Below are 26,094 nucleotides of genomic sequence, written 5' to 3'. Positions count from 1 at the left end.
AATTATAAATAGTACAAAAGGGAACAAATGGCTGGTGAAATGTCATTCTACCCATTTGATGGGATAGAACAACAAGCAATGAAGTAAAAGTTGGGTGAGGAAGTTAACACCACCGTGGTAGTGACCCTGACGTACAGGAATGTTAAGGAACAGGTATACCCTCAACAATTCCAGTCAGCAGCAAAACACCTGCTAACTGCAGAGCCACAGTTTCACCCCGCAGAGGGAGATGCTTACTTACCCCTTCCTCGCAAGGTAAGCCAGCCGCCTGGCTTCAGCTCTCTCCCGCAGTACAGCTGGGTCCTGCACAAAATGGTCCTACCATGGGAAGGAAGGAAAGAGGTCAGTAAACTCATCAGCATCATGCAAAAGGCTAGAGCAGGAGGTGATTCTGTTGGACCATGGAACAGAGTCATTGTTCATTATCGCTTCTGGCTGAGCCAGCAAGATTGGTGTCAGTGACTCTAAACACAAAACTTGGCAGAAAAACTGACTGAGACTTCTTCCCACATCCTACCTCTGCCAGCAACACCATCAACATCACTATTTCCAGTATATCCATGACAACAGAGTGTTAGTGACCCTCAAAGCGTTCTGCTGGCATCATCCATCTATGGAATAAAGGAGATTAAACCTCTCCACAGAGCAAGTGTCATTGCTCTAGTACGGTTAGCCTAGGAGGCAGTGGAGAGCTGTACTCAGGGGACATTTCACAGTCCAGCAGACCACAGAAGCAGCCACTCTGAGAAGTGGCTCAGTCTCCATGCTACTGTTAAAAGATTCACTCTCTGAAAGAGGAAATCTGCTCTGCATCACTCTGCAGGTGAAGCGGATAAGACATATGGTAAATCTTAACGCAACTCCAACCACAAACTGTCACCTTTGTTCTTTCCTTTTCAGCTTCCTCCTCCTCCTCTTCATCCTCTTCCTCTTCTTCCTGTCCTTCCTCCTGTCCTTTAGGTCTCAAGACCTGAGGAATTGTGAATGGCCTGAGAATTAAGACAAACAGTCAGCAATGAAGACAGTGCGGCCACAAACGTTTCACTGAACAGCATATCCTTTTGGGTTTGCATCACATCTTTTGAAAATGAGAGTCTACAAATTTCATGGACTCGCTGCTTCTTCTGAAGGAAAAAAAAAAACCAAAAAAAAAAAACCCCAAACAGTAGCTAATGACACATTTACTATGGGCAATTAACGAACACATGTTCTTCGCTGGGGAATGTTCACTATGACATTGTTACTGAAAATAATAACAGTCAAAAAAAGGAGCAGGTCAGGAAAAACCTGAAAGCTCACAAGGAATTTCTCCAAGGAAACAACTGCTTCCTCTGGGAGAAGGGGATCCAGGCACAGCCACAAGGCATTAGTAAGGAGTACACTTTGCTAGGCTTTAGCTCACCAGTCAGGGAGCACCTACGGTACACAGACAAACCCTCAAACCTCAAGCTCAAACTCAGACAGAAACATTAATGCTCAGAAAGTGCTGTGCTCTAAAACCTGCTCAGCGGTTATCCACAGAGCCCCAATTTCATTGCTGTGCCCCAGTTTTGCACAGGGGGAAATACCTGGAGAAATCCGTCAAGCTCTATGAATCACCCTGAACACGCCAAGGGCCTGGGGGGGGTGGAGGCAGAATTTAACACATACCTATAGCTCTTCTTTAGTATGTATGTATGTGTGTGTGCATGTGCTTAAATTCTATTGGAATTCAGATCCACCATTCCACTGTCAAAGAAATAAATGTAAAACCAGAAAAGCCTTTGTTACTTCAGACCTATAGATCTAGTTTTCAGCAGTAACATCCACTAATTGTTCCCCTGCCTCTCTAAGAGCAGTGAGCACCTGAAATAGGGGAAAAGACCTGAGTGCCACACTGTTACAGGCAAACCACAAAAAGGATTTAAATTGAAGCCTCACCATGCTGGGGGGGGGGGAACAAAACAAAACAAAAAAAAAAAAAGGAAAAAGGGACAAAGGAACTCCAAAGATGCATTTTGGTTTGAGGTTAGAAATGGTGACATCTTCATCATACATCAGAATTTAAAAGGCCACTTTCACAAATGTTAAACCAGCTTCTAAAACACGTTTTCTATCTCTAGCTCTTATTTCTAAAATAAATATTCTACAACCCCCATCCCAAACTAACCCTTTGCTTCCTAAAAGCTAATTGTCTTCAGCTGTCAGTCATTGTGGAGAGTGCTGTGCAGTCCATCAAGGACTGAATTCCAGGTGTCAGCACTCTCAGATATCAGAGGGGATTGGCAAGGAGAAGAAGTCTGATTGTACATTTTTCCAAATTTTGAACTTTTCCTTTGCTAACCAGCCATTTTACATTGCCCAGCTACACTCAATCCTGGTTATTCAAGATAGCCCATTTTCCCCTGCTGCAGGATAGCTTTCTATAAGCAGAAGCACCGGTGAGTGCAAGTTTCAACACCATGGCAAATTTCCCTCTTAGATCTGTTGATTCATTGAGGCAATGGCTGAGTCCTGCAGACACAGAAAGCGGAAGCCTGACAACGTTCTGGGTGCACACCATGGCAACACTCCCTACCAACAGGAGAGGAGAGACCCAAATCTCCCTCCTTGCACGTTACAGAGAAAGCAGCAGAAAAAGGGGTGGTTTGAAGCATGCACGTCCTCATTGAGAAACAGAGCCAAAACCCAGCGTTGAACAGGTTTGTGCGAGCCAGACAACTCTAGGTGGTGAGGTGGTGATTCCCATCAGCCTCCCATTCACTGCAGCCACAGCACCCACCTCCTACTGATCAGCTCATCATCTGAGTCAGCATCATTTGCCCCCACTTGGTTTCCATCGTAAGTGTCATCGTACTCGTCCTCATAGTCCTCCCTGTAGAGCTGAGCTTCTCCTTGCTGCACAGGAATCTCCTCCACGATCACGCTGTACTGGCTGTAGCGTTCCTTCTGCTCAGCAACCAGGCGTTTGTCATTCAGCAAACTCCTGGTTGTGTCTTTCTCCCTCCTGCACTCCACAGCATGGAAACAGAGAAGCAGACACAGAAAGGCAGTGTAAAGATCTTCTCTATAAGTTACTTTTTTTCTTGTTAGTAAGTGGAAGCCGAAGCAACAGAAGTCTGATCTCAAACTCCACAAGCACTACTTAAGCCTACCTATTTCCCCTCTGATTTATAACAGGGCTGTTTGTCCAGCTACTAAAAACAGCCACTCCTGGCTTGGAACAAGGTCATTTTTAAACAGAAGCCCAGCAAGATTACACAGCAGATAAGAACAGGAATTGGAGACCGCCACTGTCATTTGAGACAGAAAGGAAGCTTTTACAGGAGGCCAAATGCAATTATATTCAAGCTGAAATTTGGCCAAGATCCAAATAACACAAGAAGTCCCATGAATCTTGAATGGCAAGCTGTTAGGGCTAAGACTCCAGCCTACGAGATGGCTCTGCAAGGCCCAGAGTGCCCTCTAACACCGTGCTGCAGTATCGTCTCACTGCGGTAGCACGCACAGCTGCAAATCACGGACCAGGGCTGCATTAGAGCAACTGCTGCACGGACACATATGTTCCTATAGTCAAGAACCTTAGCTTACAAACGTGAGATACAAACGACGAATGTAGATGGGGAGAGCCAAAAAATTACCAGTGCAGCAAGTAAGGATTAGAATAAGCACAACTAAGAATGAAACAAACAAAACAGAGTAGACTAGTGATTCTGATTCAACCTATCTCAAAGCACTGCATGTAAATTTTTTTTTTTTTTTTAATTTAGGAGGCAAGTAAGTTATAGTCATTTTAAAGGGAAGACCAAGAAACAGAATTTTGACAGAGGTATTAAAAAGCAGCCACTGAGATGCTGCGTCTCAAGCTGCACAAGCATGAACTCTTTGAAGTCCCATTTTTCAGACCAGCCAAGTATATGTTTACAGCAAAGCAGCAAGGGATTCCACTGTCAAGTATTCACAGGACAACTTATAGCCCTCAAAGCCTAGGGGGAACACGCATCAGTGATCTATTTGGCATCTGGATATTATCAGAGAAAGAACCCATCCAAGGCAGACTGTCAGTGACTCAAGAATGGATAGACTTATGTGACATACCAGCAAGCAGTGGGGAAGTGATCTAAGCAGCCTGATTTTCATTAAGGACCTCAAAACAAAGTAACATTACAGATAGATGTGGTTCCCCTCTCTTCTGTGACTCACTCTGTTACATGCCTGCATTTAGCTCCAAAATGCCCTAGAAAGCCTGTGGTTAGTTCACACATACCTAGGCTGGGATAACATCTTCTGTTGGTACTCAGCATGAGACTGAACTAAGTATTTGATAATTGTTTCCTGTTGAGCTGGTCTGATGACTGCAGAAGGGCTGCAATGAAATGTTTCAGACACCAATTCCAGGAAAAACAGTGGGATAACTCCTCTAGTCCCACAGTGTTCAGGACATGCTCTGACTTCCAGAGACAGATTCAGCTAGCAATTATGGATGGACAGGCAGAGACAGGTGAGATCACTTTTCAGCATCAGCAAAGAATCACATATATGCTGGTATGTTCATTTCCTCGTGCTTGTTTCTCTCCTCATCCTGGTGTGGCTTTCTCTTTCACATTAACCGTCCCTGCCCCAAACTGCTTATGCTTACCCGCACAGCAGCTAGCCCAACCTGATCTGGCTCTTGAAGCACTATTGCTACATCATGCTTAGGCAGCAACGGCACTCTAAATACAAGCAGAATTTGGTGAGCAAAAGATTTTAAGAAGGAGAAAAAAAAAAATATTGATACAATTCAAATCCAAAGCAGATCTCAAACTCGGCTAGGAGAAACCTGTTACCCCGACACTTGGCTAACGCATCAGGCTTCTTGTTGTGGAACAAGGACTACTGAGGAAGTTGCACTTTTATTGCTGAAAGGACGCTCCTTGTATTTATGGAGTTCTGAACGTTAAAGCCTACAGAGCAAGGTACTAAAACTTATCCTTTGATTTAGTTAGATATGGTCAACTTTGGGCATTGCTGATCCTAGCTAGTTACCTCCAGGTTTTAAAAAACACACTCAAAACATAAATAACATGTCTGGAGTCCTGCAGAGAGAGCGTTCTCAGTGTAAGAAGAACTGTTTTGAAACAAAGACATAGCCTGAGGGAGGCCAAGAGACACCAGGAACAGCAGCAGTAAGAGGATAATCCCAAGAGGTCACGTAACAATATAGCAGAAGAGATGACAACTTTCTCAAGGAGCGGCATTACCATTGGAGAGAAGACACAGCCTCCTTAGCAGCAGCCGGAGGGCAATGCCATGGGACCAGGGTCCCACAACCCAGCTCTGGGATGACTTACAACTTTCAAAGCTCTGTTAATGATCTGCAGAGGGAGCTCCCAGCAGGGTTATTCCATGTGCTGAATGCACTGTGCTGAGCTCAGACAGCGCCTCGTCCGGCTGCTGCTGCAGCCGCCCACATGGGCAACACTTTGGGGAGGTGGGAGAGAACCGAGGGCGCCTGTGCACAAGGCTCCTGCTGACAAGGCACCTGCTGGCACTCTGAGCCAGGCAACATGATGAGGAGAAAGGAGAGAGATTGTACCTGTGAATTCTTAGCTATGGACACTTCAGAAGTCATTGCCTTGGCCAGAGAGAAAAGAAATTGTTCTCTTGCCTAGCCGAGCCAGTATAAACACTACAGCACTGCTGCTGAGAAGCTGTTTGGCTGGACTTTGGGACAAAAGTGGTTTTCTCCTGAGAGTTTGATGCAGCTTTGCAACCAAACCTTAGCTGGGAGCTCCCAGGGTCACGTGGCTCAGTCTCCAGCCAGACTTCTATTTACATTCTGGGTAGATACATACCAACATGAAGATCAGTCTTGGCTGGTTAGCGAAAGTGTATAAAAAAAATCTAAACAAATCAACCATATTATAGAGATACAGCTGACATCAATGGGAGCCAGCAGGACAATGCCCTAACCTAAATTTGCATGGAGCGTGGCACAGCACAACACGCCAAACTAGGCGGAAAGCAAAGTAAATGTCCTTCTGCAGGAAGCTTACAGCAGCAGGAACAACAAAAGAAGTCTAAGCCACTGAGTGTTATCAGATTTTGAAGTAGATGGATATTGAAGCTTCACTTGGATCTAAACCAAATCATTATTTATTCTCAGTTCTGAGTCACAAGCCCAGGCTGGGTGCTTTGCAAGGTTTGTTGTTCAGTACAAGTTTAACATTAAAACCAAGAAGCAAGAGCCTGACGTTGCAAATGAGCTTGGCAGAGCAATCTCTAGCAGCATACAGAGGAAAGCCAATTAGGAAAAACACTAACTGAAACCAACCCCGTAATAATATCTCATTTTACTTTCCCAGAGAAACAGAAGAAACAGGTGGGAAATATTTTTGATAAGCCTTACCCCCTGCCAACAAATTCCTGCAGGAGGTTTGTACGAGAAATAAATTTGCAGGTTCACAGATATTTATTCCTCCTGACAGACAGGGTTAATTAAGGGCGCACGATACTCACCGCTTGCCTTTTTGTATCCGGGAAACATCCACTGAATCCCTACTGAAAACATCAAACTCATCATTCTGGAAAACATTATAGCGAGAAGTGACTAGAGGAGTAGGGTCTGGCTTCAGCTGTCTGTTAAAAAAAAAAAAAAGGAGAGAATAAAAACAAAGGTGAACTGAGGAAGACCAAGTCCTCTCCTTCCTAAGACCTCGGTTTATTCTTTGTCAGTCTCAAAGTCACCCACAGCATGCCAAGATCCTCTCCGTGGTGCTGGCTGTCTGGGTCACAGATTGCTATTCCTTCATTTCACAGCCACGCTATAGTACATGCACGACCACTACATGGCATTGATCTAAGATAAAGGGCACCGTTTTTGAAGCTTATCTTTGTTGGGAAACCAAAGCAACTTACAGAAAGCAAAAAGAAAATTCTTCTGTTCATTTAAGAATAAGTAAAACTGTACAGGAGCATGCAATATTCAACAGACTGCTGGTCTCAAACAAGTGACTCAGTAAAGCCAACCACTAAGTATGATGAATTACATGCTGGAAAAAATTCCAATAATTTGCCACTGTTGATTTCAGGATATTTATCTCCCTATGGTTCCTTCTTAATTCTTTCTCAGGGTTCCAGGTTTACATTTGTTCAACTTATAAGTCAAAAGACCATTTTTTTACATTCATTTTGTTGGTGCTGTTAGCTCAGCTGGGCATTTGAAAACGCTGCTGTGCTCACTTTTAAAATCAGCAGTGATCAAAATTCTACATTTGCTATAGAACTGACAGTTTTGTTTCAAGATGCAAAAGGCAGGAAAGAAAATCCAGCTCTATCTTCTGTAACTGCTGGCTTTCCAGAAAAAAAGAACAACCCTTCCAAAAGCCCACCCCACATCACTCATGCCAAAGTCAGCAGATCTGACTGTGAGAGCATAAAGATTGTTGCAAAACTAAGATTTTTTTTTTTTACATCATTTTTCTGATAAAGATGCTTTCCTTTTTTAATGCAACGAGACAGTCTGCCCATTCCTCCACGAAATGTGAACAAACAGCACATTCACATCCTGACACTCAGTCAGAAACTGCTGTTGCAGCACAAACACATGCTAGCAGCTGCAGACGAACTAAAACAACTCAATTCCACTGCCAGCTATAAACCCTACATCCCATGTACAACCCAGAGAAGCAAGCAAAAGCCTGGCAAGTTTGTCAAAGGGTAGACAAAAATGGATCTAAATTGCCATTTCCAAGCTCTCTCTAGTTTATCTTCAATCGCAAAACAGTAGCCTTTCGAATACTATATTTGACTCTGCAGGCTGAATTTCAGCTGAGTTGGTTCCTTTGAAGATGCCCTTTCCTGCAGGACAGCTGGGATTTTAACACCCTGTCCTCTGCAGCAAAATAACTTTTGAAGGCAACACATTCTACTGCCCAGCCCAGGCTAAGCCCATGTCCCCATGATGGAATTTTAATGGTTCTTATTCGAGTGTTTAATGTACAAGTATTTTTGTCCCCCCATCACAACACACAACGAAGCACCTGCTCTACAGAGATGCTGAACAGTGAATGTTCCAGTCCTCTGCAGTGACGCAACGAGGGCAGAAAGCTAGTGGCAGATGGCAATGAGAAGCTCTCACTCCAGCTATCTAAGCCTAGAAAATGCACATGCAACTTCTCAGAGCTCTACAAGTGTCTAACCTTCAATAAGAATGATGTTAAATCATAGAAAAAGAATTGTTTAGGTTGGAAAAGACCTTTAAGATCACCAAGTCCAACCGTTAACTGAGCACTGCCAAGTCCACCACTAAACCATGTCCTTAAGCACCACGTCTACCCGTCTTTTAAAAACTCCAGAGATGGGGACTCATCCACTTCCCTGGGCAGCCTGTGCCAGTGCTTGATAATCCTTTTGGTGAAGAAGTTTTTCCCAATATCCAATCTAAACCTGCCCTGGTGCAGCTTGAGGCCATTTCCTCTTGTCCTATCACTTGTTACTTGGGAGAGGAGACCAACCCCCACCTCGCTACAGCCTCCTTTCAGGCAGTTGTAGAGAGCAATAAGGTCTCCCCTCAGCCTCCTCTTCTCCAGACTAAACAACCCCGGCTCCCTCAGCCGCTCCTCATAAGACTTGTGCTCTAGACCCTAATGATAACCCACAAACGAAAAAACAAAAGGCATCAAAGCCACGCCAGAAGTTATCCCACACCTTTGCATTGTTCGGTCCAGCTTATCCAAGTACGGCACCAGTTTATCTTCTAGAATGTTGTTGATCACTTGCTCCGCATTGTAACTGTACTCTTCCAGGCAGGCCAGGATGAAGCCCTCACCGAGGTCTGGCAGCAGGTCTTTCACTTGAGAGATCAGAGAGTCCAGCTCCACCCCTGAGACCTTGACGATGGGCGCAGCAGCTGCACCAGCACACTACATACACCAAACAGAATCGGTGGCATTACTGGAAAGGGATAGCAGCTGAGGGGTGGCAGGTATGCGCATTAAGGGAAAGGAGCAGTCTGGGTTATCAGAATTTAAACACAAAGAAGTCAAAGACTGAAGTCAAAAAAAGAGAAATCAGCTAAGCTGTTTATACTACGCAAGCTCTAGGACACAGACTTGGGCACACAACTACTTGTGCCTGTCCCTGAGTCAGTACGAATACTCTGGAGAATCCCTTCCTCAAATAACATATAAACTGTGCATTTAAAAAACATGCACATGAATGACAGTGATGAAGCATGGTATTTAAATAAACTACAGCAACAGGAAACCCAAGCCAACAGGAGTTAGAAGCAATTTTCTCAAAGAGAAAGCCGGGATTCAGGTGTAGCTTTGTTTCTCATCTCACAAGGCACTCAGGGCTGCACTGAAATCTAGCAAAGCTAAGAAATGAGACTAAATCTCATGTAATCCCCAAAACCGAGCAAACCAATCCTCTCTCCAGAGAGGAATGAAGTAAGGACAGGAAGAGCAGAACCCAGTCCTGTCCACACAGCTCTACTCACCTCATCCTCTGATGCATATGCAGCCCCGAGCTCTTCCGTATCCTCAGCAGCGCTCTCTACTATTGCTGATGCTCCATTAGATGCTGCTGGTGGTGTTGGGTCTTTAACAACTTGTGCTTTTTTCCTGTCTACCCCTTCCCATGCGCTTTCCACTGCTTGGAGGATATAGGCTGTCCTGGTCTCATCTCTAAGAGGACAGCATTAAGGACATTTCTAGATGCACGTATTCAGACCTCACCTTGAAGCAACTATGCAATTTTCAGTGACTCCCAAGCCTGTGCCTACATTACCACTCCCTCCTTTCTTTTCTTAAGGAAAAAACTTTCCATCACTCGCTGCCAGTGACGCAGCTTAACCAGAGGCAGCAACGCTGGAAATGCCACTGGCGTGAAAGAATCTAAGAGCAGCCAGGTCTGCAAAACCCCAAGGTGACAGCAAAGGATACAGTGTGGAGGATGCTTGCTGAAGCAGACTAACATCATCCTCAACAGGAAACAGCTCATCATAGTCACGGAGAAATCTGAAAACACAGAAGCGAGTTTAATCAATCGAACTCAAGAATAAATTACCAGCAGACCTGTTGGACACTACCATCCCTGCTACGCCACTTTGACTTCCTCACTGCTCAGGCAGGAACATGCACAACCCCTCACCCAATGCTGAATTCCAGGAGGGGTTGCCATGTCTGATTTTTGCCCCCGTTATACTGCAGCAACACTTCCCCCCAAGCCATCGGAGCCAGCCGCAACACTCCTCATGATGTTGAGACCTGTAACCCAGTGCCGCATTACAGAGAAAATATGGTTTATGACTTGAACATGATCAGAATGACAGGATCATCGGGAGGACAAGATCGAATTCCCAGTTCTGCCACTTATTCACTTCACGTCTTCAGCATTAGCACTTAATATCTTTCTGGTCTGGTCACCCCAGTTGAAAAGCACAGATTAGTAATAATAGCCTAACTTGTCGAGGTAGCTAATGGCTAAATTGCTATCCTCCACTTTGAAAGCCTAGATTAAAGAGAGTGAAGAGTAACATTCTCCAGCGTCATGCAACATCCTCCTCACCTTTACAATAAAGTCTGTACTGCAGCCTGAAATCCTCTCACAGCAGTTCTCCCAACTAGTTAGAATGATTTCTAACTCCCAAATGCATCGTAATGCCTCATAATAATGTCTCGGTCAATTCTGCTGTAAAGAATGGAAGAGGAAGGCAAGCGGACCCTCCCCTTGGGCCTCTTTCAGCCAGACTCACCTCCTTTCCTGAAGCACTGAAGTGAAGATCTGTAGAAATTCCTCAATAAAAGGCTGAATGTTCTCACAGCTGCAGAAAACAATGGCACAACAGAGGGAAAAACTCAGTGGTAAGCCTACCGCATTGCACAATCTCCACATTCTGCTTCACTAGCCAAACTAGTCACATTCATACATCAAGGGAAAATCCTATTTGAACACAGATTTCAGTCCACTTTTTGGCTTTCACAGGAGCAAAGGGTCCAACAGAAACAAGCTTCTTTTATGGCTTCAGCAAACATTTCAGCCAGCTAGATCTAAAGCTGTATCACAGTTAAAATTACAGGACTTCTGACAGACTTTACAAATCATAGTTTGATGCCTCAGACTTGCAATAAGCAGAAAAGGGCGTGTAGCGCTTTTGTAATTGCGCTCTTATTATATGCCTTGGGATTATACCAGTGAACCTGCCAGAAAACATGTGCTCACCTATGTAAGAACACATGCCAAGCGAACTCCTGTTGCAACCTTTCTGTTATAACACCTAAACCTCCCATTGCTGCTGATGCATCAAGCCTCACAGCAAGACAGAATGCCTCTGCAGTAGATTAGTGTTAAGAAAAAGGTATTTCCCTAGATCTTGTTTTCACAGTAGCTCTCGTCAAATTGGCAGTGAGTGTCTGGAGCTGTCCTGTACTACCTCTGAAGTATATATAGTCCTTAATACCGTGGAATCTGAACACATTACACTCATTAGTTCCTTTATACTTCCGATATTCCAGTGGGTACTGAAAGGCAATACTCAGGTATGCAAGGGTAAGGCAAGGCTACTATTGATCCTTTAAGGATTGGACTTATAGCACAGACAGGTTGGGTGATTTAGTCCAGGTCACAGAGGAAGTCAAGGAAGCAAATCCAGGTCTCATAAGGAATTCCACCAACAGACCCTCCTCATCTTCTTGGACAACCCTCCTGATACCAAACCAGGGAAAATATTCAAGCATAACAGGAGCCACAGAGACCAGCAACCTACAAAACCTGTAACGAGTACAGGCAAAGAGAGACCAGCCCAAGACAGCACTGGCCTTCCAATCAAGATCCAGGTTCTTGGCTCTGTCTCCAATACGCAGCATGATTTGGGGTCATGTCACTTCTCTTCATTTCTCTATTTTAAAATAAGGATAGCTATACTTGCCTTCATTTTCAGATTACTCACAGAGCTATCAGTTAACAATTCTCATAATAGGAGCAGGGGTAGAACTAGGTAAAGGCACCAGTATCTAGATTCAAAACAACTGTTCTCAATGATCTGTAACCCTGCATCGCTTTTACTGTGGTGTCAGACAAGGTGTCTACACACATCATTAGAACCTGCACCTTAGCCATAAACTGAGGTTAGAAAGCTCGCTGGACCACAGCCTTACCCCACTTTAGTGGGGTCAACACACAGCTCACTACACCAGTTCTGGATCCTATAGCTTCATCTGGGACATTCCCACTATGCAGGATCAGACTGCTGATCTTAATCAAAGTCTTTGGCTATGACCCCAACACAAACATCAGTATCTGTTAATTTTCTCCAGTAAATCTGAAAACGAGGAAACAATCTGCCCCACAATGGCAATCAAATAACTGGCTTGTACCACAGAGCCCAAGTGCCATTACCTGCTTTCTAAGATGGGCTGCAGACAGACTTGGTTTATTAGGATGTGAAAAGTTTCTATCATCTTCTTCCTGGAATGTGAAATTCTCCTCCACAAATCAGCAAAAACACTTCAGAGAGAGTAAAAGAACACACTGTTGGTGTCGGCACAAGAAATCTGAATCTTTAACACACCTTTACTCCAGTTACCCCTCAAGAGGAGCGATTTCATTAGCAGAATAATTTCTTTGCTGCAAGGACCAAAGATTAGAGCCGTTTTGTACTCATTAAGGAAAAATCCATGCTCTAAACAAAGCTAGTCTCAACCATCAATTGTCCTGACAGCTAGACACATGAGATCTGTACCAGCATAGTCTGCGCCTTAAAATGAGACCAATCTATACACAGAGATATCATTCACGTTTTCCCACTTTGTTACAATTTGAATGCATCTCCCATCAAGTTCCTTCTTAGACAGCAGCAAAAGAAATCATTAGTCACCCCACTGCCCAGGAAAATTTGGAATTAGAAAAGCCATCTCTTCAGAGTTCTTTGAAGCAGCATAAAAAAAGATAGAAAGACTCTGCAGAGGTGGGTAAAGCAGCATGAAGTGAATTTTTAACTAAGCCCTGGGAGACTTTTATTGAAAAGAAAATGCAAGCCTTTGCAGACATTTTCACCTGTTATCCTCATAATGCCTCTTCTTAATTGCAGATTCCAGTTCAGGAATTGCCAATTCATAAAACGAAGCTAATCTGTAGAAAGGGGCAACAAAACAGTAACTGTCAACTGAGGTTTCAAAAATCATTTGCTAAAAGGCAAGTCAAATGGTTACTTTCATTAAATTCTCCTCACTAGCAGTACTCATTAGCATTACCCCATTTTGTTATTTGTTCCCTGAAACACAAGCAAGCAAATATGCAATAGACAAAGAGCAGCACTCTAAGGAAACCATCAAGGTGTCTTTGAAGACGTAGGCAAAGAAATGCATTGGAAAAGCATCATGCCACTGAACAGAACAATCTGCCCAACCAAGAAACATCCCAAACACAAATTTGCAGTCTGCAAAGAGCTGATAGGCTCGAGTCCATCCCGAAACACCGCCTCCCACTCCAATATCCTTATGGCCCTATCTTGCTGTATGCTAAAAAACTGGGTATGAAACAGGATGTGATTTCCAATAAAGTCTTACTGGTCTCGCTATTCGGCTCTGCTCTAGGTGGGCATTTAGATGAAGGTATCCGATATGCAGAAAGCCTAAGAGGATGTTTCAATAGGATGGAGCAGGGAGGAAACAAAGAAAGTTAGTTTGGTCCAGTTTCACATTTGACGTGCCAGGCAGCCCACACAGACCCTTTCCTTCAGGGACAGAGCCCCAAGAGATGCAGAGAAACGCCCTTAGGGGCCAGTACTGCTTCATCACTAGCTAGATGTTACAAAGAACAGTTTACAGCACTTTGCACAAAAGCCAAGCCTGCTGAACTGATGAGCAGAGACTCCATTAGGAACATTATGTGCATGTCTCATATTAAGAGCCAAACATGTTAAATGAGTATCTGTGAGGCAAATGTAGCAGAAGCTGGTTGATACTTTTAGTCAGGGTGAGAAATTAGCCAGTGCCAGCAGATTGACTCAGAGGTTCCAAAAAGATGACATGTAAATCAGTTTTCCCTCCCCACACTCCAAAGACCCAGTCATTAGTCCATATTGAGAAGTAATGAAAACGTTGCTGTTGTCCCACTGCACAGAGATCAACACTATTTTAGCACATCTCTGACATCAACGGTAGAATTAAAAGCAAAAGGCTTTCCTCCTCTGAGTAACCAAGCATGTAAGCAGTGCTGCTGGCCAATCCAAACAGCCACCAGCAGTCCACCAGTCTCCTCGTCTTTCAATAACCAACTCGACGACAACATCCAAGGAGGACAGAAACCTACACGCCCCAGAGCAGCATTACTCAACCTGTGGTCCATAAACCACTGGCAGCTGTAAGGCTTCAGAGGTCTGCAACGTGATTGGAAACAAAAGCAAAATGCAAATGTGTGTTCGTTCACACTAACGAGCAAAGAAAACAGGGGAAATATGGACAATAAATTAACACTTCACTTGGTCCTAAACAAAGGCTGTTACAGCAAGACTCTACAAGATGATCTGGGGGCTTAGAGCACCTGGAGCAAAACAGGTAAGTGCCCCTCCAGGACTTGCAGCCTCTGGGGGAACACACTCTGCTGTCTGGTCCTTGAGACCATCCTGACTCATCGCCACTGCGATCCAGAGTCGGACGGGACTTAGCTGTCAGCCCAGCTGCGAGAGTGTTGGCTTCTCACCCTCTCCCAGGCACTCAGCTTTTGCCAAACCTCGGTAATACTCTCTAACCCAAAACTTAGGCAGAACACCAAACAAAAACGTTTCTTTTCAGACCTTGATGGACTATCGCTCTGAAATACTTTCTACTTCCTTGCTTCAGGTCCTACAGCAGGAAGCTCTTTTTGTCCACAGCTCTTTTCTACTCATCCCTCTCCACCCTTTCCAAAGCACACCGAGCACTGTTTAGCTGAGTTTTGAAATTGTCATGGTTGCCTGGCTCTCGGATCACTCATAGATAATGATGAAGGTGAACATAACAAAGTCTAGATGTCCCTATACTCATTTACTTATCATTCTGTATTCCTGTCAGTGTGAACCTTGCAGTCTCTAGTTGCACTCAATCTGTCTGCTCTTTTAACAACGAAGCGACTAGGACAAGACACAGCAGCACATTCAGTATTTTTACTTCACCAAGACAAGCTCTGTCTGCAGTCCAAGATGTACCTGTAACAAAACTCATGTTTTTGGAAGGTCTGGCAAGCCAATGGGAAGACGTCAAGAAATGCCCAGAGTGTCGTGCAAGTGTCGCATAAGTACAGCACAATATCCTTCAGCTCCTGAGAGAGAAAGAGCAATTACTGAGAGAAAAGCCAGACAAGTTTTCCTAGGAACATAGTGTAACTCACTAACAGGGACACATCACATTCAGACCAAGGCTTTTTCCTGACCGCACAGAGTCTGCTATCAATCATAAACACATTACATGTTACCGGGTCTAGAGGCAGAGACAATGTTTCTACTAAAACTTCTGTCTTTTAAAGATCTATAATGCAATCCCAACTGCCCACTCTTATTAAAGATTCTGTGAAATCACAAGAATCCTCATCATATCCTGTTTTGGACAGTGGCTTTGTCCTCAATATATCCTCCACATACAGAATTCTTGCTCATCTATCTGGAAGCACTGCATAGCAGTAATACAGAATTAAAGGGATGATTTCAGTGGTCCATTTCAGTGCAAGATACATTTCCAGGGTAGCTGTAACAACTCCCACACACAAACTGTATGATTAAGATTTTGTAGAAGACCATGCTCACTGACGTGAGGCCTGTCTTTGTACAGCACCCAGCACAAGAAAAATCCCTCCTAATTAACTAAAGGACACTGTTGTTCAACAAACATTTCTGAAAAAAAAAAAAAAAAAACACCAAAAAACCAACTCTGATCACTGTCAGGGTTACGTGGAGACTTCTGTCAGATATTCCGTTACATTACTTATAAGCTGGTTAAGCAAAAAAGATGCCAGGTTTAAAAAGAATGCATGACAATGGATATGGTTGAAATGCACACAAGCAAAGCAACCAACTCATGGTGGAAAGGCTTTATCATGAAGTCATATGACAAACAGTGAAACAAGGACGTGGAACCATGTGCTGTATGAGCCACCGGTGTTTGGAACAGAATGACCCTCTGTGGTCTTACTGCTCCATGGACTGTTCAGTCTGCAGGACTACAAACAGTAAAGTGCAAGGAGCAAGGGTTCTACCTGGAGGGGCATGTTCCCCGCAGTCACATTTACTTTTTCTTCCAATTTCTGGGGCTCAGCAGAGGCTCCTTCACACTGCAAACCACACTTATGCAAAATATTGTTGAACACCTAAATCAAAAGAACAGAATAGTGTTAAAACAGACAGGAGAAAGCACTGGGACATGCTTTATCTTGTTAACAATCACTGCTATGATCACGTATGCAACATGGGACTATTTCCATACAGCACAGAGCTGTGTAAGATGAAAGCTGCAACAGACTCTTGCAAGCTACAGCAGGAAGGGCCACGCTGCACTTCTGAAACTCCATGCAACTTGTAAGTAATTTAAGTGCAGCTGCATACGGCTGTGGTGCTGAGACAAGGATTGCAGCTCATCCAAATCCTTAGCTATGTGAGAAAAATCAGCCAGCAAGGCCAACGCTGGGAGGCCACCCAGGATCCCTATTTGCAAGGGAGTAGTGGGACAACTGGGACGTTAACACCACCTCCTGCTTACGAGCTAGTCCCAAAGCCTTCCTGCCCCATCCCCTGAGGTTAGCAGGACAGATTTTGTGGCTCGTTTATAAACAAGGAATCCGAGGAGAAGCTGATAGAATTTGGTTCCGGATTGCTAACAACCTTTGGTGTAGGACCAGCTTAAAAGCACCTCCTCTACATTTGCACCTTGAGAGATTTGTCAAACCCTCCTCCCACAGATACGTGAATGGGTGGCTAAAGGTCCTGAAGTTGCATACTTGGTGTTAATACGACTGTTCTACAGGGCACGCAAGCTCCTAAACCTGCACAGGTATCAACTCCTTTCAGTGACAGCGTAAGCACATAAATAGTTTTATGGATTAGTAACGACACATCTTTCTTTGAGCTGTTGCAGCCGTACACTTGGTATCACCCTGCAAAACACAGAGTAAAGAAACCAGTGTTCTGCAGAGAAACTGCTCTGACATGGTACATCACGAAAAGCAAATGGAATCTCTGCTATCCTCCCCAGTAATTCATTTGAAGGTTTGGTCTTACATCCTAGAATATTTTTTAAACGTGCTATCATCTCTGAGATTTACCTCAGTTTCTTAACACACAGAAAAAAAAAAAAAAAAGAATGTGGGCTTTCAAAAGTCAAGTGACATTATAGGTGTCTTGGGGTAAATGGTATCTTGCGGTTGTTTATTTTTGTGCATAGGTGAGCTTTTTGAGGACATAAATATGACATTTTCAGGGTACAAAGATGTCAAGGCATCTTGATTTCCCCCTCAGATTAAATGTGAATCCTGCTTACTGAGTCTGGGGAATATAAAAGCTGCTTATAAAAATGAAAGCTTAGACATGGAGAGCTGCTAAATACCTTTTGTATGGCAACAATGCATCCCTTCCAACAGATTTTCATTTACTCCTGAAAGCCTGCAGTGTTAACGCTAACCCATTCTACTCTGTCAAGTCTTAGCTACCTCTCACGGTCTCTATTTTGTTGTTTTAAGTTTCAATGCTTCCCCCGCTTGTGGGACGGATAGAAAGAATACTTTTTGAACTGCCTAACGAAAAATACCTTGAGATTAACTGCAGAGAAGGCCAGAAGCTGAAGGAAGGCAATAGGAAATAGTCATCAAGTAATAGTTTTAAAGGTTCAAACCTACCTGACCCACATTAGCATAAAACTAGAGAAAGTAAGCAATAGCAAATACATTCCGCCTGCCTATGACCACATTTGTTTCCTTCCACCCTCTAGGCTATGCCACATTTCCAGACGAAATCCAAGCTGTGGGCCAAGCAGGAAAGCAGTACCTGGAGGACAGTGGGCAGAGTTTCGTCTAGGTCACTGAAGTAACTTGGTTGCTGAGTGAAGATATTTTCTGAGAAGAGAAGGGGAAGGAGACCATTTCCCATTAGTTCAGACATTCATTCCAACAAGCAAATTTGCAGCAGAAGATGTACTTGTGTTATTACTGACACACACACCCCCAGACACAGCTAATAACCATTTAGGACGTGGCACAGGCTCACTTCTCAACTCACGCACAGGGCCTGCTCCGATAAAGCTGGCCCATCGACTCATCAGCGCAACGGGAGAACTGGTCACGAGAACACGCTCATCAGAGCGGAGCAAACGAGATGTTCGATGATTCATGCCCCAGAGGCTGAAGCAATGAATAATGCAAATACTATCGCTAAACATTCCTAGTTCCTGTATTTGACAACTGGAGTTGACTTTTAATTACTGATAACAGTTCAGCATACACTGGAAAATGTTCTGCAGAATATTTCTTAAAGGTAATGAGGCTTCAGTAATACCTGCTATTATATTACTAGGACTTCATTATCTTTACAAAATACTCCACTGAGTAATGGCGTACCATAAATCCTCACCAAGTAAGCACAGAGGCTGCCTATTCCCTTGTGAATTACTGTTCAGACGATGAAAATTAACAGAGTTCTCCAGCAAGGACAGAGCACGGGTAAGAGTTATGAGACACGTTTCAGAAAAATTTATACCCTGAGAAGCCCCTAAAGTTTACCAAGTTATGAATTACACACCAGAACTGCTCACGCCACTACTGTCACAACATAATGCAAATAATCAGGTGAGCAAATCGTTGGTCACTTGCGTGCAGCATCATTGCGTTGCACTCCAGAGCATATGCATAATTCAAATGAGGTTTCATACACTTAGGTCTTCTTCAGAATATTTTAAGACCCAGATAATCCAAGCGTCACATCTGAAAGAGAACTATCTATCTTGTCACGCCTTCCGTCCACCTCTGAGGCTTGACAGGTGAATTTAGAGTGGAAGTCACTGAAAAAGGATAAAGGAATTACAAAATGCAAAGGTTTATCTAAGCTTTTCTGGTCTGGAAATCTGGCTGCATCACATGATCTCCAATGCTTCTCCTGTTAGTCAACTTGGAAATGAGACAAAAATAACTACCAAAGAAAGGAAAAAGTTTCATTACATGAACTGCAGACAAAGTGGGTTAGAATTTCAGAAGAAGAGCTCACTTAATCCAAGGCTAGGAGCTCTTCCATCTGTGCTCAGCTGGATGTTAAAGATCACAAGTGGTTCCCTCATGAAGAAAGCACAGGATAAATACAGAAGCTAAACCAATACGCCCTGTCTTCATTTCGCAGGTCCTAGCATCCAAGGCTGAGACATTACTTAATATGCACTTGTCACTAAAACTGTCTGTACAGGTACAGAGAAACCTAGGGATAAGCACAGCTTGAGCAATGCTCTGCAGTGCTTTGTGGTTTGAAGGCACTATATAAATCAATGTCTGCACTGAAATTGCAAGTTCTCCCACTTCATAAACCAGTGATTACCTCATGGTGCACGTTTCACTTGGCTCCCAACTCTGGGAACAAAAGCACTCATAGGAGCAGTTGGACTGTGCCCCACCTTCCAACCCTCCTCCCTTCCTATCCAGGAATCGAGTTGTTTGCCCCCTCCCATCTCTACCAGGATTTCACAGAGCCCTCCTGGTCCTCTTACAGTGGCTGAGGACACATTTAATTGGCATGGGAAGCAACCACTGAGGCATAACTGAGCCTTGGTTCACGCCCAACACCATGAACCCAGCTCAGGACAGCTAAGCAGCAGGACACAATGCTTTCCTTGACATAAGTGAAGTTCACAAGAAAAAAAAAAAAAAAAAAAAGAAAAAAGTAATCTGATCTAGAAATTATAGATTCTAGTTGCTACTGAACAATTCATTTTCAGAGTAACACCGGTATAAAACCCCACTCGTCACTTGCCATTATACGAGTAAGCAAAAGCCTAAATGCAACAAGTTGTTCCTTGGCTTTAACTAACCAATCATCTTCTGGAGCAAGAGACCATTTCCTTTCCCAAAAAGCACACAGAGATCCAGAATCTTAGGGATGTCGAACAGGAAGTTATTGTAAATAATTTCTCCAAAGACAGAGGGAGTGATAAAATGCTCCTACAAAGAAGAAGAAGAAAAAAATTAATTTAAAGGATAATCCGTATCTTACTCTGCAAGAACTCCAGCATTATAATGACACCTGTAAAAACATCTCTCAAAGGTGTATTACGGATTTTGTTTCATAGAAGGCAGCAATTCTGCTTATCCCAGCTTCTGCAGAGCCCTCCACCCACACATTTCCAGCTGCTTGTCACTGCCACTACACCGTCCACCCCACTGGCCTCGCACCACCCGCAGGGCCAGGCTGTGCCATGAAGTGAACCAATCAACCTACAAGTTAAAACAAAGCTACCTACAGTTCATTCAGTTCCTAGACCTGGCTCACAATACAGCCAAATAAACAGCTGAGCTGACACAAGAATGGCTCAGCTCAGGAGCAGGAATGAGTAACCAGGCATGGGAACAGCTTAACAGGCACTGACACTGAAAAAAATACATGCGAGATCACAGCCTGAGGTTATTGGTACCCTGGAAGAGTAGAATCAAGGCACCAAAGACGACTGCATCAGTGACAAGCAGGAAGAAAACCCAGGAAGTGCAGCTCTATACCCTGTCTGCTAGAACACTGTGTCAAAAACACGTCACTCATAATGTTGAAAGAATATCTTCTAAAATTCTATGTGACAAAAATTCCATTGTCTTTGACACCAAGAAACAACCAAGCTAAAATGTGATTTCAGATTTTCAGAAGACAAATTTGCCTGTGATAGCAAATGTTTTCCATCACAGTGAAAGGTAGTATGCACATTTTCCCTGCTAACACAGAGGGACAGGGCTTTATGCTGGCTAGGTTCAATTTCTAGAACTCCTGCTGACTGCCTGTATGACAACAGGCTATTCATTCTCTTCGAATTACTCAACTATAAAATGGTTTCAAATGTTTGTCTGCCTCATTGGAGTGGTAAGATTTAATCAGATCCTGCAATGAAAGACACCATAGAGGTGTCGAGTACTTCTGCTGAAGTGGTGCCAGCGGCAGGCTCCAGCATTCCTTCTACCTGCTCCCACCCCAGTCCTCCACCTCCCACTCCAAGAACTTTCCTCAAAATGTCCTGAGTGTCACCATTGTGATAATCAAGAGAACAAGTACATCACTGAATGATCACGTCGTGAACCAATGAGGATATCAAGGGAGTAATTGCTAAAACACAAGGTGCCTCACTCATCCTGCCCAAAGGCCTTGTGAAAATTCCGCAGCTGCTCATGCAATTAGGGCTGAGTATGTCTTTCAATTATGATGCCAAGAAAATAGTAATTTAGAGCAATTTCATTGTGTATCCAAAACTTGGGGAAAGTTCAAGGAAAGACAAGTATTAGCACAGATTACACGACGCTGCACAGCACAGAGGAAGTGGCATTGAGGGAGCGAACGCTCAGCTACTGGTGGCCTGAAGAGCCTCTGTTCCATGTGGCCATACAAAGGCCAACTCGCTCTTTTTTCCCTTACAGCGATGTATCATACCACCACACGTAGCTAACCTGCTATTACTTAGCTGATTGCCTGATCTCCTTCCTAAGAAATCATTGCATAGTTCAAATCCTTCAGCTCTGAGTGGTTATCATCTCCATATGGAGAAACAGACTGATAAAAACAGCCAGGGAGAGGAATGCAGTTGGACATGCAAGTAAGAAACATGTTTAATTTCTCCGATTGTCTTTTCCCCTACGCTATACAGCCCGGAGCACCTGCAAGGCAAAGAAATATTTACCTTGGACTCCTTGTGAGTGGACATTCTGAGGAAAGTCAGGAAGACACTCCGATGAAGACATTTCTGCATGTCATTCACCTCTGGATGGCAATCCAACAACGCATCAAACTTGCGAGGGGCATAGCACAGGTAAGAATCCAGACATTTCTGAAGCGTCTCATCAAATATTACCTTGCACAATAAGAGACAACAAAACGGAAAGAAGGGAATGTCACGCGTTCATAGGTTGTGCTCACGGTCAGCCCAGTTACATTTAAAAGCAAGCTAAAACATTCCAGAGTGCTAAAAGGATTCATATATGCATCAAATACAAGCAAACTCTTAAAATCCACAATGAAAAATCTATAGGGAAATACTACTTTCTTTGCACTCTAAGGTGCAGTAATTAAAATTAAAATGCTTGACAAATGACATAATGAGCACACACAAGTCTTTATGAAAACAATTTAAAGTTCGCGGCTTTTACAAGCACTTAGATCGTTCATGCTTTTTCTCCAGTGCCCACAAAACAATTATTACCTGGCACCAAAATTTATCATGAGGCAAAGCCAGAAGCCAGTTCAGGTCATCTGCAATGAATTTTGCTCGCTCCAAGAATTCTTCCACTAAAGCAGGGTCTCTGACAACAGGTGGTGGTCTGTATAGCACAAAAGACCGATCTGCTTTTATTTCTGGGTGCTGCAGAAAGCCAAAACACTGTATTAAAAACACAGACCAAGGGACAGGAGTGCCCAGTTATCATTTGCACCGCTCACTGAATTTTAGGAAACCAACACAAAATTACACTTTAATACAATCTGACATTCAGTTCTCTGGTAACTTCCCATTTTCTGATCTTTCAAGGCAGTAGAGCAGTGGGTTTGTATCCTTATTTATCAGCAATATTTTCAGACCTTCATAACTTGGTAGATGTTGCTCCTGGCATTCTATTAAGCCTTGCAAAGCAATCCTCCCACACCTTCAAAACAAACAGCATCAGCTTAACGCCATGCCTTTGAAATATGGCCGGCACTCTCTCTTTTTTCCTCCAAACTGGTTCTTGCACAACATTCCACGAAGCCAAACCAACATGACCACCAAATACAGACAAGAAGAATTTCACTACCCTTCCCAAGGGTTACTGAACAGGCTTTGCCCAAATACTCCCATCCTAGAATAAGAATCATGTTGACTCGCAAGCAGCAGCTTCAAGCTCTGCCTCAACCCCCACGTATGCCGAGGGTAAACCTCCTCACAAGCAAGCAGCATTAACAGCAGATCCCACTTCTGCAGCACACCCAGAAGGTTCTCTCCACGCCTTCTTACTTCTGGGAGAAAAGGGCAACTGTGGATTTAATGTTCTGATTTCACCAGGCTGAAGCCACAGGGCGGGAGGTCACGGGATGCAGTAAGTGGATGGACTTATCCCAGTGCTATAGCTCGGAGCTAAACTTCACGCAGAGTTTGCAAAAGCTCCCAAAGCATTCTCTCTATTGCAGCAAAGTTTACATTGCTAATTGGGCTGTTCCTCAAAAGAAGAAGGAGTTCTGAGAGAACCCAGTTTACTAGCAGATGCTGAACACAGTAAGCTTTCATACTCATCATTGACATAAAATTCTCAACTATCTGAATGCACTAAAACACAAAGAGAACAATTTCTTTAACGTGGAAGCTGACCAAATTTCATCATATCCTGGACCAAGGGCTACTTTTGCCCAGGCCCGAATATACGACAATTATTTGTTAAAGGTCTTGTTTGGCTTTCAGGAAAAACACAGCTCACCAGTGCCGGTAAAGTTCTCAGCTTCCCTGTCTTGGGATCCCTTTCTGTCAGCTGGAGTTCATCCAGAGGCAATGCTGGCATCGTGATGACTTGTTCCTGTCTTCAGCAAACACAAAAACAAAAGCAGCACAGGATGAATTTTACAAGGTCAATCAACCGAAAGCATAACAAAAGAGGCTACAGCCTTACCATAACGCACATACACAGGGCGGCTGGAAATATATTTATGCAAAGTGATTTATACACCACCCAAATGCCAAACCTCGAGGGAACACCCAAGAGCCAGCTGCACACGCCTCAGAAGAAACCTGTAACATGGTGCTGTATGTCCATCCCTGTTCCTTACTGAGAGGCCACAGATACCTTCCAGGACCACAAAAAGCATTTTGGGACATTGTTTAATATGGGAGCTTGATATTTAAATCTGGTTCCTGAAGAGCTGGGCTGAACGCTGCTTTTGCAGTCTCTTTTAACGCTTGCAGTCTATCTCCTGACATGACAAACCAGAGAGGCAATCAAAGACATCCTGCCAACATACTATTAAAAGAATATTTTCGGTGCTTACGTGGCAGAATCACTCAGTACTCATGCAGATAAGGCACACACTGCCTTCCTTTCCCCTGCCAGCTTCCCACGTGCTCACAAAACCATATTTTATTCTACAACAGCATTTTTAAGCTCAGAAATATTTCAATTAACTTTCTGAAATTAACTGTAAGTCAAACCTTAGAGTAATTCAAAACAAACTATTATGTGCACTGTTTAAAAAGTTCAGATATTAACAAAAAGTGAAAACTGCAGGTTAACGGAGCTTTTCATTTCTTGGAGTTTTATAGTATCATGATTTCTGTGAAATGGTACTAAAAAGTTAGATTCTTGTTAAGATCTAAGATCACAAGTCTCCTGATACGCATACTTAATTGCAGTCCCGTTGGCTGGGCAGAAAAACAATTAAAACAAGAGAAGTGCCTCTACAGCTGAACAATACTGATTCAGGAGCAAGATCGCAGTTTAGACAGCAAGGGAAAGAGTAACGTTTCTGGTTCCACAGCATTTGTCACCTAGGGACTTAGGCAAAAATTGTGTCACCTAACATTTTAGAGTTCAATTTAAAAAAAAAAAAAATAAAAAATTATACTAGAGCAATGCCAATATATTGGACAGCTTGGAAAACTTAAAATAATTATGTCTTTCCAAGGAGTTTAAAGATTAGAATAGGGACAAGAGTGTTTACAATTTTTTAATGATAAACAATTTCTTTGAGAAACACACTTTTCAGCAGAATAAGCCAAGGTGTTTTTCAGCTCTTGTCATATATTTAATTTGGCTCTTGGAGCTTCTAGTCATCCTGAAAACTGCACATAGAAGCGTGTGTTTGCAACCAAGAAAAAAACGTCAAGTGTCTCATTTCAACCCTGCCAAGCAGCAAACTCTCCAGTCCAAAACAAAAACGCCTTGGAAGAGGCAGCCCCCCTGACAAAAGGCTCCTTTGTCCGGAGAAGAGAATAAACCTGAGTATGGAATATCCCCAACACAGAGAATCATCCCCGATCGCTGTCGTATGTTTCCCCCCCCCAAGAGCTTTGGCCTGCATTACTAGGACATGATTAATTCATCGTACACCTCCTTGCACACACACACACACACACACACACACACCCCGCTCCTGTAGGCCACCACGGCCACCACAGCCCCGGCCACCACAGCCAGGCCCGGTCACCACAGCCAGGCCCGGCCACCCCCCTACAGCCCCAAACACCTCCCCCCCAGCCACCGCCGCCAGCCCGGTCACCCTGCCCGGCCGCAGCCGCCGCTGCCCGGCCGCAGGGACCCCCGCCCGCCCCCTGCCAGGCCGCCCGAGCCCCCCGTTACCGAGCAGCCACGTCCAGCGCCGGCCCCGCGCTTCCGCGGCCGAACGGCCCTTCCGGTGCGGGGCGGAAGTGGGCGGCGCGGGCGGGGCCTGGCGCGGCAGGGCGGGTTCCCGCTCCCGCCTGCGGGTCTGAGGTACCGGAGCCGTGGCCGCGGCTTAAACCGAAACGGTTGGTTTGCGGTAACCGGACAGGCGGTGTTAAACCCCAAACCCCGCGCCGTTCCGCCGGGCCGGGTTCCGGCTGGGGTTCCGTGATTACCACTAGAGCCCGTAACGGTGGGCTGCGAGGGGAGGAAAGCCTCTGCCTGCGAGGCCGCTGTTTTCCCTCGGAAGGGCAGCCGGCTGGTTCAATAAGTCACCTTGTTTTATAAGGGAGACGCTATGAACGTCATTGCACCGGCCCAGGCGGTGCCTCCCCACGGCCCCTCGTCCCTTCCCTCCGCTGGGGCTCTCGTTAGGGAGCTCACGCGAGTTCTCGCCAATTCGTGCCAGCGCAGTTGATACCGAGCCGGGGTCGGGTTAGTCGCGCTTACCCCACACCGAAACCCTGGGCACCGGGCATCCCCCGGCCTGCGGGAGGACAGAGGGGTGGGAGGCGACGGACGCACGGACTGGTGCTAATG

At 44.4% G+C, this 26,094-nt stretch overlaps 1 protein-coding gene across 7 annotated transcripts in view; it reads right to left on the bottom strand.

Annotated features, from left to right (window-relative positions):
- Positions 1-25,531, bottom strand: part of ASCC2 (activating signal cointegrator 1 complex subunit 2) — a 28,128-nt gene extending 2,597 nt beyond the window's left edge. Inside the window, exons 1-18 of one of the 7 annotated variants that reach the window (XM_082325503.1) lie at positions 25,474-25,531; positions 23,602-23,701; positions 22,359-22,517; positions 21,840-22,010; positions 19,998-20,127; positions 17,975-18,042; positions 16,195-16,305; positions 15,152-15,264; positions 13,021-13,095; positions 12,364-12,471; positions 10,721-10,789; positions 9,909-9,983; positions 9,464-9,650; positions 8,671-8,885; positions 6,481-6,600; positions 2,762-2,986; positions 881-989; positions 242-318 (exon numbers count right to left, since the gene is read on the bottom strand). In XM_082325503.1, coding sequence (XP_082181629.1) covers positions 242-318; positions 881-989; positions 2,762-2,986; positions 6,481-6,600; positions 8,671-8,885; positions 9,464-9,650; positions 9,909-9,983; positions 10,721-10,789; positions 12,364-12,471; positions 13,021-13,095; positions 15,152-15,264; positions 16,195-16,305; positions 17,975-18,042; positions 19,998-20,127; positions 21,840-22,010; positions 22,359-22,517; positions 23,602-23,682 — 2,093 coding nt within the window. In that variant the 5' untranslated portion in view covers positions 23,683-23,701; positions 25,474-25,531. Of the gene's footprint in view, positions 1-241; positions 319-880; positions 990-2,761; positions 2,987-6,480; positions 6,601-8,670; positions 8,886-9,463; positions 9,651-9,908; positions 9,984-10,720; positions 10,790-12,363; positions 12,472-13,020; positions 13,096-15,151; positions 15,265-16,194; positions 16,306-17,974; positions 18,043-18,724; positions 18,927-19,997; positions 20,128-21,839; positions 22,011-22,358; positions 22,518-23,601; positions 23,702-25,473 lie in introns of those variants that run through there. The other 6 variants (XM_082325504.1, XM_082325505.1, XM_082325506.1 and 3 more) reach the window with 6 other exon arrangements.
- Between the last annotated feature and the right edge of the window lie 563 nt (positions 25,532-26,094).

Source organism: Platalea leucorodia, assembly GCF_965183815.1.
Source record: "Platalea leucorodia genome assembly, chromosome: 12".
Classification (NCBI taxonomy): domain Eukaryota; kingdom Metazoa; phylum Chordata; class Aves; order Pelecaniformes; family Threskiornithidae; genus Platalea; species Platalea leucorodia.
Note: the sequence above shows the minus strand (reverse complement) of the source record. Positions and strands in the feature narration are given on the sequence as shown.